The sequence below is a fragment of the Antechinus flavipes genome, chromosome 1 (genome assembly GCF_016432865.1).
Source record: "Antechinus flavipes isolate AdamAnt ecotype Samford, QLD, Australia chromosome 1, AdamAnt_v2, whole genome shotgun sequence".
Classification (NCBI taxonomy): Eukaryota; Metazoa; Chordata; class Mammalia; order Dasyuromorphia; family Dasyuridae; genus Antechinus; species Antechinus flavipes.
Window position 1 is genome coordinate 330,983,568 of NC_067398.1, and position 17,826 is coordinate 331,001,393.

The window sequence follows — 17,826 nt, forward strand, 5'->3', positions numbered from 1 at the left end:
AAAATGAGGCCCTTATCAGAACTCTTGGATATAAAAATTTTTCCCCAGTTTTCTGCTTCTCCTAATCATTTTTATGTTGGATTTGTTTGAACAAAACCTTTTAAACTTAATATAATCAAAATTATCCATTTTGCATTTCATAATGTATTTTAGCTCATCTTTGGTCATAAATTCCTTTAGAAGGCTGAATTTTATCTGAGACTTGAAGGAAATCAGAAAAGCAAGGAGTTACAGGTGACAGGAGAGAAAATTTTAGACTTGGGAGCCAGCCAGGGCAAATTCTCAGAATGGAGATGGAATGTCTCTCCTCAAAGGAACGTCAAGGACACTGAGGTCACTGTATTGCAGAGTATTAAAACGGCTGGAAAGGTGGGGGGCAGTTTATGACGGGATATTAAAAGCCAAACAGAGAATTATTATATTTGATCCTGGAGATAAAAACGAACAGCTGTTTATTGAGTTTATTGAGTAGGGAGGCTCACACAATTCAGACATGTGCTTTAAGAAAATCATTTAACACTGTAGATATTTAGTTAATGTTTTATGAATATGAATGAACTTTATGCTTTACTTCTTGCTAGACTTCTTGACTTTTCCACCTTCCTCAATCTTCATTTCTTCAGAAAGAAGTTGACCATAGAATCTTGGTAGGTAAAAGGGAAATAAAAGTTTTTTCTTCCAAGGTATTGCGATTCCTGTGGGCCACCTAGGTATAAAGTGGATCAGAGGTAGAGTTTAAATGGATCTGAGTTTTCTAAAAGAGTCACCCTTAATTAGAGGGGGTGTTGATGAGTGAGGTGGTACCTTCTTGCAAGTTGGAAGTATTTATTCCAAGTTCTTTGAAACAGTTATTCCTCCCTCAAGCCTTTGAACATGGAAATAGCTGGGGGCCCTTAGGGATGGATGGTGAATTAATTGAATAACCACGATTTCCTTCCATGCTGACAAGTGGAAATAAGACTTTAAATTGCCTTTCTGATTAAGTGCCTCAATTACAGGTGTGGAGGAAGGGACTAGGGAGAAGGAGAACTGATAAACCATTTGGAAAGTTAAAGCAAGCTATTGAGAAAGGACAGACTTACATTAGATTGAATGGATCTAACTGTTCTAAATTTGCTAATGAATGCCTGACTTATAAGACTAAATCAGGAACCATTTCTTTTCTAAGATTAGACCCCAGGACTCCTGATTCTCGTGGGGATCTTTCCATTGCACCAAAAGGTAGAATGAGGACATCTGTTGCAGGAGGTTGGAAGGTGCACTTGTACTCTTTTAGACCATGGAACTTCCTAAAACTCAGGTTCTCCACATTTAAAGCGTCCTCCATCTCTAAAGTTTTATAATTCTATATCTCAGGGTATGCTACAAGAAAAGGAAGATATGTCACAAACAGAATTTGAATTGCTTTTCTTGAGTTTCCTGTTGCAAAGTGAGGAAAATGGTAAAAGTGAACAGTTTTGTTCATGGATTAAGGCCAAAAGGGCACCAAGACCTTTCCTAGGCTTCCTATTCCATTTGATTAAAGAATAATGACAGTAATCACAATGATTATGTTAAAATTTTATCTTATTCTGGTCCCCCTGACCATATCCCTCTTGTAATCAGTATTGTGAGTTTATAAGTAGCTAATATAAAGTAGCAATAGCAAAGATTGCAAAGGGTCACGTACAAACCATCTCAAAGATCAAAGGAGTATAATTTACACATTATTATCATATATTAACCAAAAAGCACATCCTGGTAATATGTACTGAATCAGGGAAGCCATTGAGGCTTTGCTATCAGAATCTTTTGGTCCTATAATATATATAAATCTCAGACAAATTCCAAACATCCACAGGAAGACCAGCAGAACACTGAATAGTGCTGAAAACTCTAAGATGATGTTAACTTCAAAGTTTTGCCAACAACTTTGAGTTATTTAGATATGTTAATGAATTAATTCCATGGCTCAGATAAGAGTCTGAGGTCTCAAAGACCTCAAAAATGAGACCTCAAGCACTTTCCCCCAAAGTCTTCTTCTACCTCCATCAGGTCCGTGCTACCTAGTGCTCCCAATGCTAATCCACAGTTAGAGAGTGATTCTCTGTGCATCCTCACTCCTCACCCTGTTCCCCAACACTGCTTGCCTTCCATTACCACCCCATTCCTGAGCCAGCTATCTGTCTCTGTACCCTTCCCTATGCTTTTATCTGTGTATTTTCTGTGACCACCCCTATACCCTCTGTACTTTATTAGCATGTGATTGCAGCCTTATTCTCTGCTGCCATCGTGATTTTTCCTGGCCGGTACTCAGAGACCCTGGTGTGTGCTTGCCCCATTTCATAAATTAATGATAATTCATTGATGATGATAACTGATATTTATTTCAGAACTTGAAGATTTGATTTCTAGTCATATAAAAAATACTCTAAATCGCTATTGATCAGAAAAATGCAAGTTAAAACAACTCTGAGATACCACTACACACTTGTCAGATTGTCTATGATGACAAGAAAAAATAATGATAGATGTGGAGGGGATGTGGGAAAACTGGGACACTGATACATTGTTGGTGGAATTGTGAACGAATCCAGCCATTCTGGAGAATAGGGAACTATGCCCAAAGAGCTATCAAACTGTGCATATACTTTGATCCAGCAGTGTTACTACTGGGCTTATATCCCAAAGAGATCATAAAGGAGGGAAAGGGACCCACGTATGCAAGAATGTTTGTGGCAGCCCTTTTTGTAGTGGCAAGAAACTGGAAATTGAATGGATGCCCATCAATTGGAGAATGGCTGAATAAATTGTGGTATATGAATGTTATGGAATATTATTGTTCTGTAAGAAACGATCAGCAGGAGGATTTCAGAAAGGCCTGGAGAGATTTACTGATGCTGAGTGAAATGAGCAGGACCAGGAACTCATTGTACATGGCAACAACAAGAATATGCGATGATAATTCTGATGGATGTGGCTCTTGTTCAATAATGAGATGATTCAAACCAGTTCCAATGATCTTGGGGGATTTTTTTTGGTATTTTTTATTGATTTAAGATAATGTGATAAGAGATTTGAGAGCCACAGAAGTGAATCTTTTCCTTTTTTAAAATTTCTTATATATGTGTGTGTGTGTGTGTGTGTATTTTATAATAACTTTTTATTGATAGAACCCATGCCACGGTAATTTTTTACAACATTATCCCTTGCACTTACTTCTGTTCCGATTTTTCCCCTCCCTCCCTCCACTCCCTCCCCCAGATGGCAAGCAGTCCTTTATATGTTGGATATGTTGCAGTATATCCTAGATACAATATATGTATGCAGAACCGAACAGTTCTCTTGTTGCATAGGGAGAATTGGATTCAGAAGGTATAAATAACCCAGGAAGAAAAACAAAAATGCAAATAGTTCACATTCATTTCCCAGTATTCTTTCTTTGGGTGTAGCTGCTTCTGTCCACCATTGATCAATTGAAACTGAGTTAGGTCTCTTTGTCAAAAAAATCCACTTCCATCAGAATACATCCTCATACAGTATCGTTGTTGAAGTATATAATGATCTCCTGGTTCTGCTCATTTCACTTAGCATTGGTTCATGTAAGTCTCTCCAAGCCTCTCTGTATTCATCCTGCTGGTCATTTCTAACAGAACAATAATCCAATGATCTTGTAATGAAGAGAGCCATCTCCACCCAGACAGAGGATTGTGGGGACTGAATGTGAATCACAACATAGTATTTTCACCTTTGTTGTTGTTTGCTTCCATTTTGTTTTTTCTCATTTTTTTTCCTTTTTGATCTGATTTTTCTTGTGCAGCATGATGTTTGTAGAAATATATGTAGAAGAATTACACATATTTAACATATATTGGATTACTTCTACAAGAGAGGATGAGGGAAAGAGAGGGGGAAAAAGTTGGAAGGTTTTGCAAGGGTGAATGTTGAACACTGACCATGCATATATTTTGAAAAGAAATAGCTTTAATAAAAATTACTTTAAAAAAAGAGCTTGAAGTTTTGCTAAGCTCTTTTACATAAATTATCTTACTTGATCCTCACAGGGATACTATGAGGGAGAGTGTCCCTGCACTAAAGGGGATATCTAGTCCCCAAATCATAGACAGTTGGGAAGATAGTAGAATAACTTCTCATGGATGAAAGTCTCTGTCATTCCAGGGATGAGATGATAATGACGATAATGAAAATGGTGATGATGGTGGCTTTCCAAATATGATTACCCATATTTAAAGATGAAAAATTGGGATTGCAGATTAAATAATTTTGTCAAAATCATAGATTAAATTAGTTATTATTAGAGTACATTTGTCTTTGTCTTGCTCAGGCAGTTCAGAGACATTCATCCATTCATGGAAATTTGTCCTGCCATTTTCTATCTTTCTTTAGCTTGAGGATCACAACCTTCTCACCCCCATCCTCACCAAGGAGTCACTATAAATTTCAGGAATTTGTGAACTTGGATAGGAAAATTGAATCTTCATTTTCATTAACCTCTAACCGAATTTTACCATTCCCTTCAGTTATTTAAAAACATTATCTTGAGAAAGGTCTATGGACTTCATCAGACTGCTGAGAGGGTCCACAATACAAAAAAGGTTAAGCATCTCTGCTCATGGTGAGATAAGGACTAGATGCTCCTTCCAGGATAGGGATACCCTTTCCTTAGTCCAGCTTCCAGAGCTGTTCTGTCTGGGTTTGCAACAGATCTTCCTCTTGTATACAAACTCACTGTGGCCTGTTGCTGGAACTCTCTCCCTATCTGCAATTATCAAATGCTCATATATATCAATACCTTCTCCCATTTGCCAGTTTGCTATAAGAGATGAAATGTTCCCAGTCTTGGGGCCATTTCCCCCGTTTATTCTGCACTCTCTTTACAGAGAAGCTGCTTGGGTGACAGCTATGGCCTGGGGTTTGACAAACATGGCCCACTAGCATCATTTCAGCATGTCTAATCAATCTCTTGGAGTCCTTCCCCTTGGGGGACAGAACCAGTTGAGTAAACAACTAGAGTTTACTCCATAGAAACTCCTTTTGTTTTCAGATTTAATATGGAAAAATTCCTATTGAGGAAAAATATTTGAGTATGTTTATTCTTATTGTTACCCAAAAGCTCTAACTTTCACTCTTGATGATGATGATAGTTATCACTTTGATGTTACAGATGATCATGATTTAATTGATTGCACAGATCTTAAGACAGTTCATTATGACTTGCCTAGTGTACTTCCCCCCACCCAAAAAACATCAACTAGTAACGAGCCTTGTGATGATGATGATGATGATGATGATGATGAGAGCTAACATTTGTAAAGCTCTTTCAGACTTGTAACTTTCCTCTGATTATGAAGATGCTCACTGACATTATTTACCTTAGAATATTAGAGATAGAGTTCAAGTGAGGGAAGTATTCTCCATACATGATGAATCATAGAATCTCAGAATGTAAGAAATTTTAGAGGCTATCTAGTTCAAGTTGTGCCTAATCCAATATCATCCATTCTTACTTTAATACCATGGCAAATTGCCCTTTCTAAAACCTAATTAAGGTTCTATTGCCTACAAGGACATTCTCTACTACGCTGTCCTTGAAGCTTTGCTTGAGGATCTCCAGTGAAGGAAAGCCTCCTCCCTTCTGAAAGGGCCTTTTATATAGTAGTAATGATTAGGGAGTTTTTCCTTATATCATGTCTAAATTTACCTTTTTTCATTTCCTTCCATTGTCCTGAGTTCTTTTCTCAGGGACAAAGTAGAACAAATTCCATTTCTCTTTTACATACTATCCTGTCAGGTATATGAATATAGGTATCATATCCCCTTTAATTATTTTCTTATTAAAATGGAAAACAGGTTTCTCCAAGTCTGTTTCATGATATTAAGGCCCTTTATCATACTTTTTACCCTTCTCTGGATGCATTCCAGTTCATTGCTGTGTTTTTCCTAAACCTGGAAGCAAAGAGCCTGAGTTCAAATCCTGCCTTTGACCCTTAATACTTGAGTAACTTTACGCAAGCAACTCATTTAACCTTCTGACCTTAATTTCTTGATCTGTAAAATGAGAGGGGATCACATGTAAAATGAGAGTTGGACTAAATGCCTTCTCATGTCCCTTTGGGCTCTAGGTCTAGAAGTATGAAACATCTTCCAGACATGTTCTAGAAGAACATATTTCTAGATGTTTTGCTCTTGATGGAACCTAAGAGTGTATTTATTTATCTTATCTGCAAATATTTCACAATATTTATTTTGTTGCTCCGTCCTTCAAATGGGACCACTGCAGTTCATTCCTGGAGGAGCCAGGCTGCTTGGAGCTGCTTTTGCTGAAATTTTGTATCCTCATCTTCTCCCTGATCCTGGAAGTACCTTCCTTTCTTAGACCACAATTTCTTTCTGCCTGTTTCTCTGAGAACTGTAATTAAATCATCACTTCCATGGCTTCTGGAAAGGGTGCATTCGTGGTGGACAGTTCTCCTCAGTTTCCTTAGGATTTCCCAAACCATAACTTTCTTCCCTGGACCCCATTTCCTTTATGTTTTGTTGTCTTCATCAAAAAATGCAAAGTCTTTAATAGAAGAGGCTGACTCATCTTTGTGTTTTTATATCCTGCATAAGGATTGACACATAGTAAGCATTTAAAGCATCCTTTCATTCATTCATACATTTGAGCTTTAGTTCACAAAACCCACAGATCTTCTTCAGACAAACTAATATATAACCATACTTCCCTTGTTTTCTACTTTTGAAGATAATTTTTAACCCAAATATGACTTTCTATTTATCTATATCAAATTTCCTGTTTATTAGAATTCAACCAATGTTCAAGCCTGTTGATATCTTTTTGGATGTTGATTTTTTTTTTCTGGGAGTATATTTGCTATCTCTCCTAGTTATTTTATCTCAATATCACTATTCTTCGTTCAAGTCATTGCTAAAAATATTAAATAACTTAGAACCAAGGAATGATCATAAGGAAACTTTACCTCTTTCTAATTCACTCCAAACTGTTGATTATTGCTCTTTGTGTGTGATGGTTTAACTAGCTTTTAATCCACTATATGGACTTTTGTCTAGCACATACATCTCTATTTTGTTCACAAGAACATCAAAAGAGATTTGTCCAATGCTTTCCTAAAATTTAGATATACTATATTTATAATATTGCCCATAACCATGTCCAAACACAAAATGGTTATTTCGTCATGATCTATTCTTGAAAAACTAAACCTACTCTTTGTGATCACTGGTCCTTTTTCTATATATTTCCTAACTTTAATAATAATATTAATATAATAATAACTTTAATAATAAAGTTCTGAGATTTATAAGGACTTTTCCAAGCTCACTAATCTAGTTTCCAGTTTCTAAATCATTTGGAAAATACAATAGTATTTCTTTTTCTTTCATATGAAGGCAAGTCTCTGGAATTTCCCAAAGTCTTCCATTGGTCAGAGAAGTTATAGTCCTCTTCCAAAGTTATTCTATCTGAGGATTTTAAATGGAATGACTTCCCTTTATGTAGATAGAACCTCAAATCTCTGAATTATGAACTTGTCTGTGTATATGTTTGTTATTAATATCTGTCTGTATTTATCTATATATCTCCATATAGATATCTAGACATAGATACTAGTACCTATGGAGTAGTTATCTATCTATAAATAATAGTAGCTATTTACCTATCTGTATATATATAGATATATAGCTAGACAGAGGATATACAAAATGTTGTTCCTAAACCAGTTTGAATCTTTCTTGCTACTTATTAATCACATCAGTTTGCCCATGACTTTTAAGGAAATCAATTTATCAAATGCTTTCTATATTTAGTATAAAGCCTATGATTGATTGACCAATACAAAAGATCTTATTCACACTTACTTGACACTTCTGATTGATTTTTCTCATCTCAAAAAGCATCATTTACCTTAATTGGTGTGAAGCAATTGATTGTGTGACTCACTTGGATTCTACCATCCTGCTACCACCTGGCAGAGCCAAATGAATTAAGAAACAAGAAAAAAGCAAAAAAAAAAAAAAGTTTTGGTTCCAGTCTAGTTGCTATTTCTCCCACCTTTCACTCTATTTCTTTACTTTCCTCTCTTTTTTGTATTATGCAGATGTAGTCAGTGACTCTTCAGTTAGAGGATTTTGCTTTATATTATGTAAGCCTTCCCACATTTCCTTTTATGCTTCCTATTTATCTTTATTACATTACCATAATAATCCATTATATTAATGTATCAGCATTTATTTAGCCATTTGCTAATTAGTGAATGTACAAGTTGTTTTCATTTTTTAGTCTTGAAAATAACAGTACTGTGAATATTTTTGTATAGATAAGTCCTTTCTCCCTTTTTTATTTTTATAGTGATAAAGTGTGAGGACTTGGAAAGTCCTATCAGTCTTTTAACTCTTAGCATATATTGCAAATTATTCTTCTAAATATTTGTATCAATTTACTGTACTAAACAACAATTTTCCCTTATTTAATGAAGGTTGGAAATATATTAAGGTAAATCAGGGAATTATTAGTTACTCTGCTTTCATACATTTTCAGTAAGCCTATTCCATATTTGGCAAACTTAAATAAACAAGCATCATTTTTTACTTTGTGCTAGATGCTTTACTAATATTAGGGATGCAAGGAAGGGCAAAAACAGTCCCTACCTTAAAGACCTTACATTTTAATGGGGCAGGAAAATGCAAACAAGTATGTAAACATAAGATGTTTATAGGGTAAATTGGAAGTAATCATAACGGAAGACACTAGCATTAAGGAATGCTTAAGACATCTTGTAGAAATTGAGATTTAAATTGAGACTTGAACTAATCCAAGGAAGGAAAGAGGTAAGGAAGTGGAAATGAGAAGAAAGAACATTTTAGAAAATCAGGAAGTTTGGAGTTGGAATGTTGTACTTCAGGAATAGCTAAAAAGCCAGTGTTGTTGGGTCTTAGAATCTGTGAAAAGTAGTAAATCGAAAGCTCAGAAAGGTAGGAGGGGGGCCAGGTTTTGAAAGTCAAATAAGATTTCACATTTTATCCTGGAGGTCCTAAGGAGCCACTGGAGGTTATGGAGTAAAGGGAGTTGGATATGATTAGATCTGTACTTTGAGAAGATTACACAGAAATCAAGCAGAGGAGGGAATAGAAAGGACAAAGACATGCACTAAGGAGACCAAGCAGAAGAAGGTTTTTGCAGTGGTTCAGGTGTACAGTGATGAATGTCTACACCAGATTTGTGTCAAAGGAAAGAAGGAAGAATGAATAAGAATGGGCAATAGATTGGATGAAGAAGGCGAGGCTGAAAGAGAGAAAGGATTTGAGGATGATACATAGATTGTGAGCATGTGTGACTGGCACCTGGTGTCCTCAGGCAAAACTATTTCATCCTTCTTTATTTATTCTTTGTTTTCAGGGGATGATTCTGAGAGGAAAATAGAGGGATATATTGAGAAATAGAGGTGCTGTAAAAACAAAATATAGCAATAAAATTCAAAATGAGATTAGACATTAACCTTCCACTACAGTGTTCTATGATCTTTCCATTAGCCATCTCTACCTTAGTTTGGGTTGTCAGCAACATCTCTTTATATATTGACACCTAACAGATACATTGAAATGAATTGTTTCCTACTACCCTTTAAAATTTCTCAAAAGGTGGACATTTCCACCCTTTACTCTAGGAAGTTAAAAATGTTCATTGCCATCGAAAATTCTCAAAATTGCAGTTTCTTGATTCTCAAAAAATTCTCTCAGACTAATCATTTTCTATAGCTTTATCATCTATCTTAGACTCTAGAATGTGATTCTATGCTTCTCTTTTTTTCCCTCTTCAATAGTATTTTTTCAAACACATGCAAAGATAATTTTCAACATTCATTTCTGCAAAGATTTTGTGTTCCAATTTTTTTCCCTTCCTTCCTTACCTCCTCTCCCCAAGACAGCAAGCAATCTGATATAGGTTAAATATGTGCAATTCTTTTAAACGTATTTCCATATTTTTCATACTGTGCTAGAAAAACTAGACCAAAAAAAGAAAAAAAACACATGTTTCTCATTTTACTCTGATTGTTTAATATATGTAAATTCCATTGCCCTAAATAGTCTTCCATGAAGGGTCTGGACTGTTTCACTCTGTCACTCCAAGGGTCTAACAGTGCTGGGCACATTGGTCACTCAGGATATCCTTGGTGACTGGTGGATTTTAGAGTTAGCTAGCCCAGGTGATGAAATGGATTTCTTTATGCCATGGTTGTGGTATTTCCATCTCCCCACCCAAGTCTACAAAACACTAACTTTTGTTTAGAAGCCACTATACAAAAAAAAACAAAACTGGAAAGTGATGGGCATCAGATGGAGAATGGCTGAATAAGTTATGATATATGGATGTTATGGAATATTATTGTCCTATAAGAAACTATCAGCAGGATGATTTCAGGAAAGCCTGGAAAGACTTACACGAACTGATGCTAAGTGAAATGAATAGAACTAGGAGATCATTGTACATGGAAATAAAAAGATTATGAGATGATCAACTGTGATGGACATGGCTCTTTTCAATAATGAGATGAGTCAGGCCAGTTTCAATGATCTTGTGATGAGGAGAGCCCATCTCAACCCAGAGATAGGACTGTGGGAACTGAGTATGTATCACAACATAGCATTTTCACTCTTTTTGTTGTTGTTTGCTTGTATTTTATTTTATTTTTCATTTTTTCCTTTTTGATCTGATTTCTTTGTGCAACAAGATAATTGTATAAATATATATACATATGTTGGATTTAATATGTATATTTTTACCATGTTTAACATGTATTGGATTAATTACTATTGAGAGGAGGGGGAGAGAAGGAGGGAAAATTGGAACACAAGGTTTTGCAAGGGTCAATGTTGAAAAAATACCCATGTATATATTTTGAAAATAAAAAGCTTTAATAAAAAAGTCACTATACTGATACATCATGAATGTAGAATTCGTAGAAATCATCTATGAGGAAAAACCCCTTAGAAAAACTGAAGCTGCTAAATGAAAAGGGTGTCCAAAGTCACATATGTAAGAAAAGTGAAAAATTATGGAATTTGACCCCAAATTTCCTGATTCTAATTCTGATTCTTCTTTTAACTAAACCAAGAAGCAGTCACATTTCTCTGCTGATTTCTCATCACTTCCATGAACTGTGCTTGCTTAGACTGGGATTTGACAGGGGGAAAAAATCAGATAATTCTTTACAAAATGAAAATTCATTTGATTTCCCCGAATGTTTGACCTGAACATTGAGGTGAAAATGGAAAAAAAAAAAAAAAGACTCATCCACCTGGAAATCTGAATTAGGCGTCTGGCAAACAAGCCTTTTTTTCCCTGATGAGATTCCCTGCAAATTGAGGCCATGCATCTTCATAATATGTAGGGTGTCATTGGGAGTCTTTTGGAGCTCTCGTTTGCCTGCTTTGATTAGGGAGAGAAAGTTATGATAGCAGGAGATATTATAGCCTCTGTTCATTATAATAAATACATAATAAAGATCAGCACAAATGCTTTAATATGTTAGTGCCACAGTCTATTCCAGAGCAAGGAAAAAAGCTAATAAAAGTACATTGATCTCTCTTTTCTTTGAACTATAGCACTTACGAGGTGGACCACACATTTTGGCAGTGACTGGGACTGGTTTTGTAAGCAATATTATCTTCTTCCTTGGCTGTATATTTTAGAGTTAGGGAGTACTTTTGAGATTTTCTCTCAGATTAAAAACCTATTGAGCCTAGTCTGGAACAACATCATATTAAGAGATATTATCCCCCGAGATCACCCTTTGTAAAATGACTGAAGCCAGTTCTTTGCTTTCCTTTTGTGGTACACTGATATACAAAGTAAATATCCAGCAGTCCATATTTATGCAGGTACACACATAGCCAGACCTAAATGAACAAGAAACGTCAGTTCATACAGCAAGACAATAAGAATAAAATTTTAAGACCTGAAGGGGGAAAGGCTCACAAATTTTTATGTCTTCCACTTCTAGAACCCCTCAATTCATTTAACTCAAAAATAAACTCCCTCATTGAATCAGATACGTGCAGCTCATAATTGTGTGCTTTCCACTGATTCTTATATGTTAACTGTCTCTAGAGATTAAAAAAGCTTCAACTAATTAGAGCCTGGCTCAGCTGTATGACAACAGATACTTTTTTTTTCTTTTTCTCATTTTACTGCTTATTTATGTTTTCTTAGTCTTGGCTTGGTTGGCACCTTTTAGGGGAACAGAGTACTCTTAGTAAATAGGATTGTAGTTTGTTTTTTATTTTTTATTTTGCTTTTTGTCCAGACTTGTGATTTCATCAATTCAGAAAAATTACTTGAGGAAGTTTCCTCTACCAATGCAAATTGGCAACTGCTCTGCAGTTTATGGTCTTAGAGAATTTCCTGGGACACAAGAAAACAAAGTGGCTCATGCAGGGAATGTCTGAAGTAGGTTCTAAATCCATGTCATACTCTCTGCCAAGCTCTCTGTCCACTAAGCAGCATTTCTCTTTCCCTGTACCATCTCTTAATTTGCTCACGTATCTATAATAAAGACATGTCAGACAGCCATCTCTTACAGTTTTGCATTGTTCCCTAGCTCTCTCTGTCCATTTTCTCTCCCCAGTCCAGAAAGGCAGCTTTGTCTCATGCTAATTTCTCATATCACCTGAGTCATGGGGTCTCTAACTCCATGATCAACTAAAGAAATATTTTTGCATGGTCTTTCTGATTCCTCAAAGTGAGTAGTCTTTTCTATTTAATCCCACAATGTTTTGTATTCCTTTCATTTGCTTATCATAATTTATGTTTCTATTATATTTCTATTGAGTTATGGCCTCCAATGGAGGTTCTATTCTATTAAGAGAATATGATATACATAACACCAAATTATATATGTTAACTGCACAACAGAAATATAAAGTATTGTGTTAAGTCCAAGAGTTGAAAGGTCTTTACTGAATAGAAATTAGGGGAAACTTCCTCAGGGAAGTGACATTTAACCTGGGCTTTAAAAGGGATAGGACTTTAACAGGTGAAAGAAGACAATTGGAAGCAAAACAATGAAGGTGGGAAATAATGTTGTATAGATAGGGACCAGGGAGTAGTCCAGTTTAGACAAGAGTTTGTAAAACAGAAGTGGTATGAAATATAGGGTTGAAAACACAGAATAGTACCAAAATGGAGTTGGCTTTGAGTGCTAGGTGAGGGAATTGAAACTTTACTCAGCAAGGAATAGGGAGCCATTGCAGAATTTTGAATTTTGACTTGATCTGTAAATAAAGAAGATTATTCTGGTGGAATTATGAAAGATATAGTGGAAGAATTTGGGAGTGGAGACAGGGAGTACACATTAGGATGCTAATCATGCTATTCTATGCTGCCATTGTAAGTGTCTCATTACCATAGGCCACCTTTGAAAGTGTTTCATTACCAGAAATATTAAACATTTACAACAGTGACAGTGTAATAGAGAACAGGAGACAAATGGAAGAAATGCTCTAGAGCAGAATTGCTAGTCAGGACCTAATAACTGATTAGATGTAAGAGATAAGGCTCTTACAGTAGACAAATTCTCTTTCCTGAGATTCTTGTTGTTGATACAGTCTTGTTCTTTCTTTTTAAAAACTCCACTATTATTCCTTTTATCCCATATTCATTGCTCATGATACTAGGGTTTCTTCTTTTAACTATTTTTATGTCTTTCCATTTTTTATTACAAGGGTTTCCCTATTTCTTTCCCCACTCCCTGACTTAATTTATTTTTCTCATTTAACTTTATTTAGCACACCTGTTCCTGGTATTGCTGTTTTGAAGTGATAATAAGGATCCAGTCTTAATGAGAACAACTCACTAGGTTATATTACCAGAAGTAATTTATGAATGAGGGAAGACACAGAAAAGGGTTTTTCCAAAGGTGACCTTAAGGTTATAATAAGTGAGATGGTAAATGATAGTGCCACAGACAGAAATAATGAAGTCAGAAGTAGGAACAGTTTTAGAGAAAGATAACAACTTTGTTTTAGATAATTTGAGCTTTTGGTGTGACATCCAGTAATAGAATATGACATTTGGATTTTGTTTTTGGTTTTGTTTTGGCAAAAATACTGGAGTTGTTTATTATGTCCTTCTCAAGTTCATTTTACAGGTGAGGAAACTGAGGCAAACAGGATTAAATGACTTTCCCAGGTCACACAGGTAGTAAGTATATGAAGCTGGATTTGAAATCAGTAAGATGAGTTTCCCTGACTTCAGGCCTGGCACTCTATACACTATACTACTTAGATCCCCCAAAGATTGCACTCTATACACTATACTACTTAGATCCCCCAAAGATTGGGTAAGGAAAAAGTCATTTTCATAAAAATTAGAGATGTGAATAACCAAGGTGACCAAGAGAGAGAATGAGAGAAGGAACTTGAGGAATACCTATGTTAAGGGATTGGGAAGAAGAAAAACCAACAACAGAAAAGAGAAATATTAGTCATAACAATAGGAGGAGAATCAGGAGTATGTAGTATGTCTGACATCAAAGAAAAGGAAAATATTTAGCAGAAATGAATATCCAACTACTTCACAAATTATAGATTGGAAGAAAAACAAAGACCAAAGAAAAGGTCCTTGATTTTTTGGTAAAGAGGTCTTTGTTGGCCACAGTGGTAGTGATGGGGAGACTATATCATATTTATCTTCTATCCTTAAATTCCCAGCACAGTTTGCTGAATTATTTCTTTTTAATGGGAGGTGAGATGGAATGTGGCAGGAGTAGCAGTCTTGTTTCCTCAATATAAGGAAATTGAGTGAAGAAATGCTTTCTACTGATACAGATCAGAAATTCCTCTATAATATATAGTCTTATCAAGGTAAAAGGACCATAGTTCATAAGTCTGAGGTATACATCAGATAGAGAAGCTTTATTTTTATTACAACCTCTGGCAGGGAAAGATCCATTAATTGACAGTATTTCTATGTCAGTCTTCTAAATTAAAGTTCTGAAATATCAATTGACTCTAAGATAGCTCAAACTTAATGTTCCACAGACATCTCAGACTTCACATATACAAAACAGAACTAATTATCTTTCCCCTGAAATCTTCTCTTCCCCAAAATTTTCCTTGTACCATTATGCTTCTAGATCTGAAACCTCATTGTCATCAACTGAAATTTACTCAAGCCATATACCCCATCAGTTACCAGAGCTTGTCATTTCTTTCTCCACATTTCTTACACACACACACACACACACACACACACACACACACACACACACACATACCTTTCTCTTCATTTGGACATTTCTCTTAAACAAACATCACCATGATAACCATACCATCTGCTCTTGCTTTTTGATCTGGACTATTGCAGTGTACTTAAAATTATTCTCCCTATCTCAAGTTTGTATAATTTTGGTCTGAACTCCCATACAGCTTGCCAAAATAATTTTCCTAAAGTATAGGTCAGATCATCTGATCTACCTTCTTAATAAACTTTAGTGGTTTTCTATTACCTCTATTACCACATTCATCAGATCTGATATTTAAAGCATGTCAGAACCAGACTTTTCTCTCTTTCCTTCTTCCCTTTTCTCCCATCCACTCCCCCCTTCTTCCCTTCCTTTTTATCTATCCCTCTCCCTCTTTCCCTCCCTCCCTTCTTCTCCCTCTCCTTTCTTCCTTCCTTCTATGGAATGGGTTCACTTGTTGATGAAATCACTTGTACTAGGAGAAGAGAGATAAGACTCTCACTTTTTGTCTTCATATAATTAAATGACTCGTTCATGATTGTGCAACTTGTGTATGTCAGACCTATATATAACATTTATATCTTGTTTTTCCAATGATAGAGTTCATCTTCTATCTATTCTATATCATTCCCTCTTCTATGTGTTACACGTAATAGGGATGTAATACATGTTCATTGAATGTTGGGTGAATCATTGTACCAAAGCATCCTAATTATCACATCTCTCCTTTGTAGGTCATGCTTTCAGAAAGAAAAGGCACTGATGAACTCTATGCTGTGAAGATCCTGAAGAAAGATGTCGTGATCCAGGATGATGATGTGGAATGTACAATGGTGGAGAAGAGGGTTCTTGCTCTTGCTGGGAAACCTCCATTCCTGACACAGTTGCACTCCTGTTTCCAGACAATGGTAACTCTTCTACCAATAATCATTCTATTCTTGGTATAATAATAATAGTTAGAGCTTCTTTCAAGCTAAAAGGCATCTAAAAATTATTGTTTAAAAAGAAGCCATGAACTTGGAGTTATGAGAATTAGGTCTAAATCATAACTTTACTACTTATTAGTTGATAAACTTTGGAATTTTCTTCTTTATCCCTCACTTTCATCAGTTTAAATAATCACTGCTATGCAGATGATTCTCCCAAAATTTATCACTCTCTCCCCTAACCCTAGTATTGCATCAATATTATCTTTATCTGAATGACCTATTATTGTCTTAAATTCAGTTCAATCAAAATGGAACTCATTATATTTCCCCCCAATTCACCCCTTATTTAAACTTCTCTATGTTGATGGCACTACTTTTCTTACCATTACCCAATTCACAACATTCACCCTATCCCCATCCCTATCACATTCATTCAATTTCCAAGATTTCTGGATTCTAATGCCACAATATTGTTCACAACTATCCCCATTTCCCTATTCACATGGACACTGACTGATTCAGATTTTCATTTCCTCTCATCTCTCACCTCTCACAAACTTTTAATTCACATCTCTGCTAGTCCTCCATATTCTGGCTTCAACCCATCTTCAGAGATTTAGTTACACTATTCTTCTTCACATACTTTTTGTTCTATTCAAATTTGTCTACAAATTTAAACCTATTTACTAACTTCATGTCCCTGGAATAGACTTTCATCCAAGAGTGGACTGCATTCTTACCTCACCTCTACTTTTTAGAATCCATGGATTCTTCCAAGATTCAGCTCAAGTGCTACTTTCTCCACAAAACCTTTCCTGATTTATCCAGTCTTTACTTCTTAAAAATGTATCTATCTGTGCCACTGTTATGTCATCCTAGGAAAATGGAAATTTCTTAAAGAAAGGGATTATTTCATTTTTGCCTTTTTTATCCATAATAACTAACACATGGTAATCACTTTATAAGTGCTTATTGATTTGAAACTAATCAGTAATACAAGAAAAGTTGACTAAATGATCTCTTAGATTCCCATCTACCTTTAGATCTTATGGATCCTTTGAAATAGATTAAAAAAATATTGTGCTCTACAATTTATAGATTAAAAAAAACACAAATTAAAAAAAACCAAACCAAACAAACAACCTTCTTCCCCAACAACTTAGACTCAGGATATTTTATAGCTTATTTATAGTGACATAGCTAGACTTGATTGGGCCAGGTCATGAACCCAGATATTTTTACTCTAAATTTATAAATGACCAAATAAATTTAGTCATTCTCCCACCATACTTGAATATTAATAAGTTAAGATTTTAAAAGGATTGCTCCAGGTTGTTGTTACTAACTAGAACTTGGAGCTGAATTATACTAGGCACATAAAACCCATTTGAACTCAAGAAACTATTTGATGACAGTAATAGTTTGTATTTCTATGTTGGCAAAAATCTATCACCATACCATGTAGATAGAATGTGTATTATTAAGCTTATTTATTTGAAAAAAGAAAAACTGAGACACAGAGAAATGTAATGATTTGCTTTGGATCACACAGCTTGTAAGAGGCATTAGGACCCCAGTCTCTTAGCTTCAAGCCCATTGCTTACTGTACACTACACTACCTTTCCCAATGCAATGTT

The 17,826-nt window shown here is 35.4% G+C and overlaps 1 protein-coding gene across 4 annotated transcripts in view; it reads left to right on the forward strand.

Moving 5' to 3' along the window:
• Positions 1-17,826, forward strand: part of PRKCB (protein kinase C beta) — a 650,080-nt gene that overhangs the window by 436,689 nt on the left and 195,565 nt on the right. For all 4 annotated transcript variants that reach the window (XM_051967368.1, XM_051967358.1, XM_051967376.1 and 1 more), the window contains exon 10: positions 15,995-16,168. In XM_051967368.1, coding sequence (XP_051823328.1) covers positions 15,995-16,168 — 174 coding nt within the window. The remainder of the gene's footprint in view (positions 1-15,994; positions 16,169-17,826) is intronic.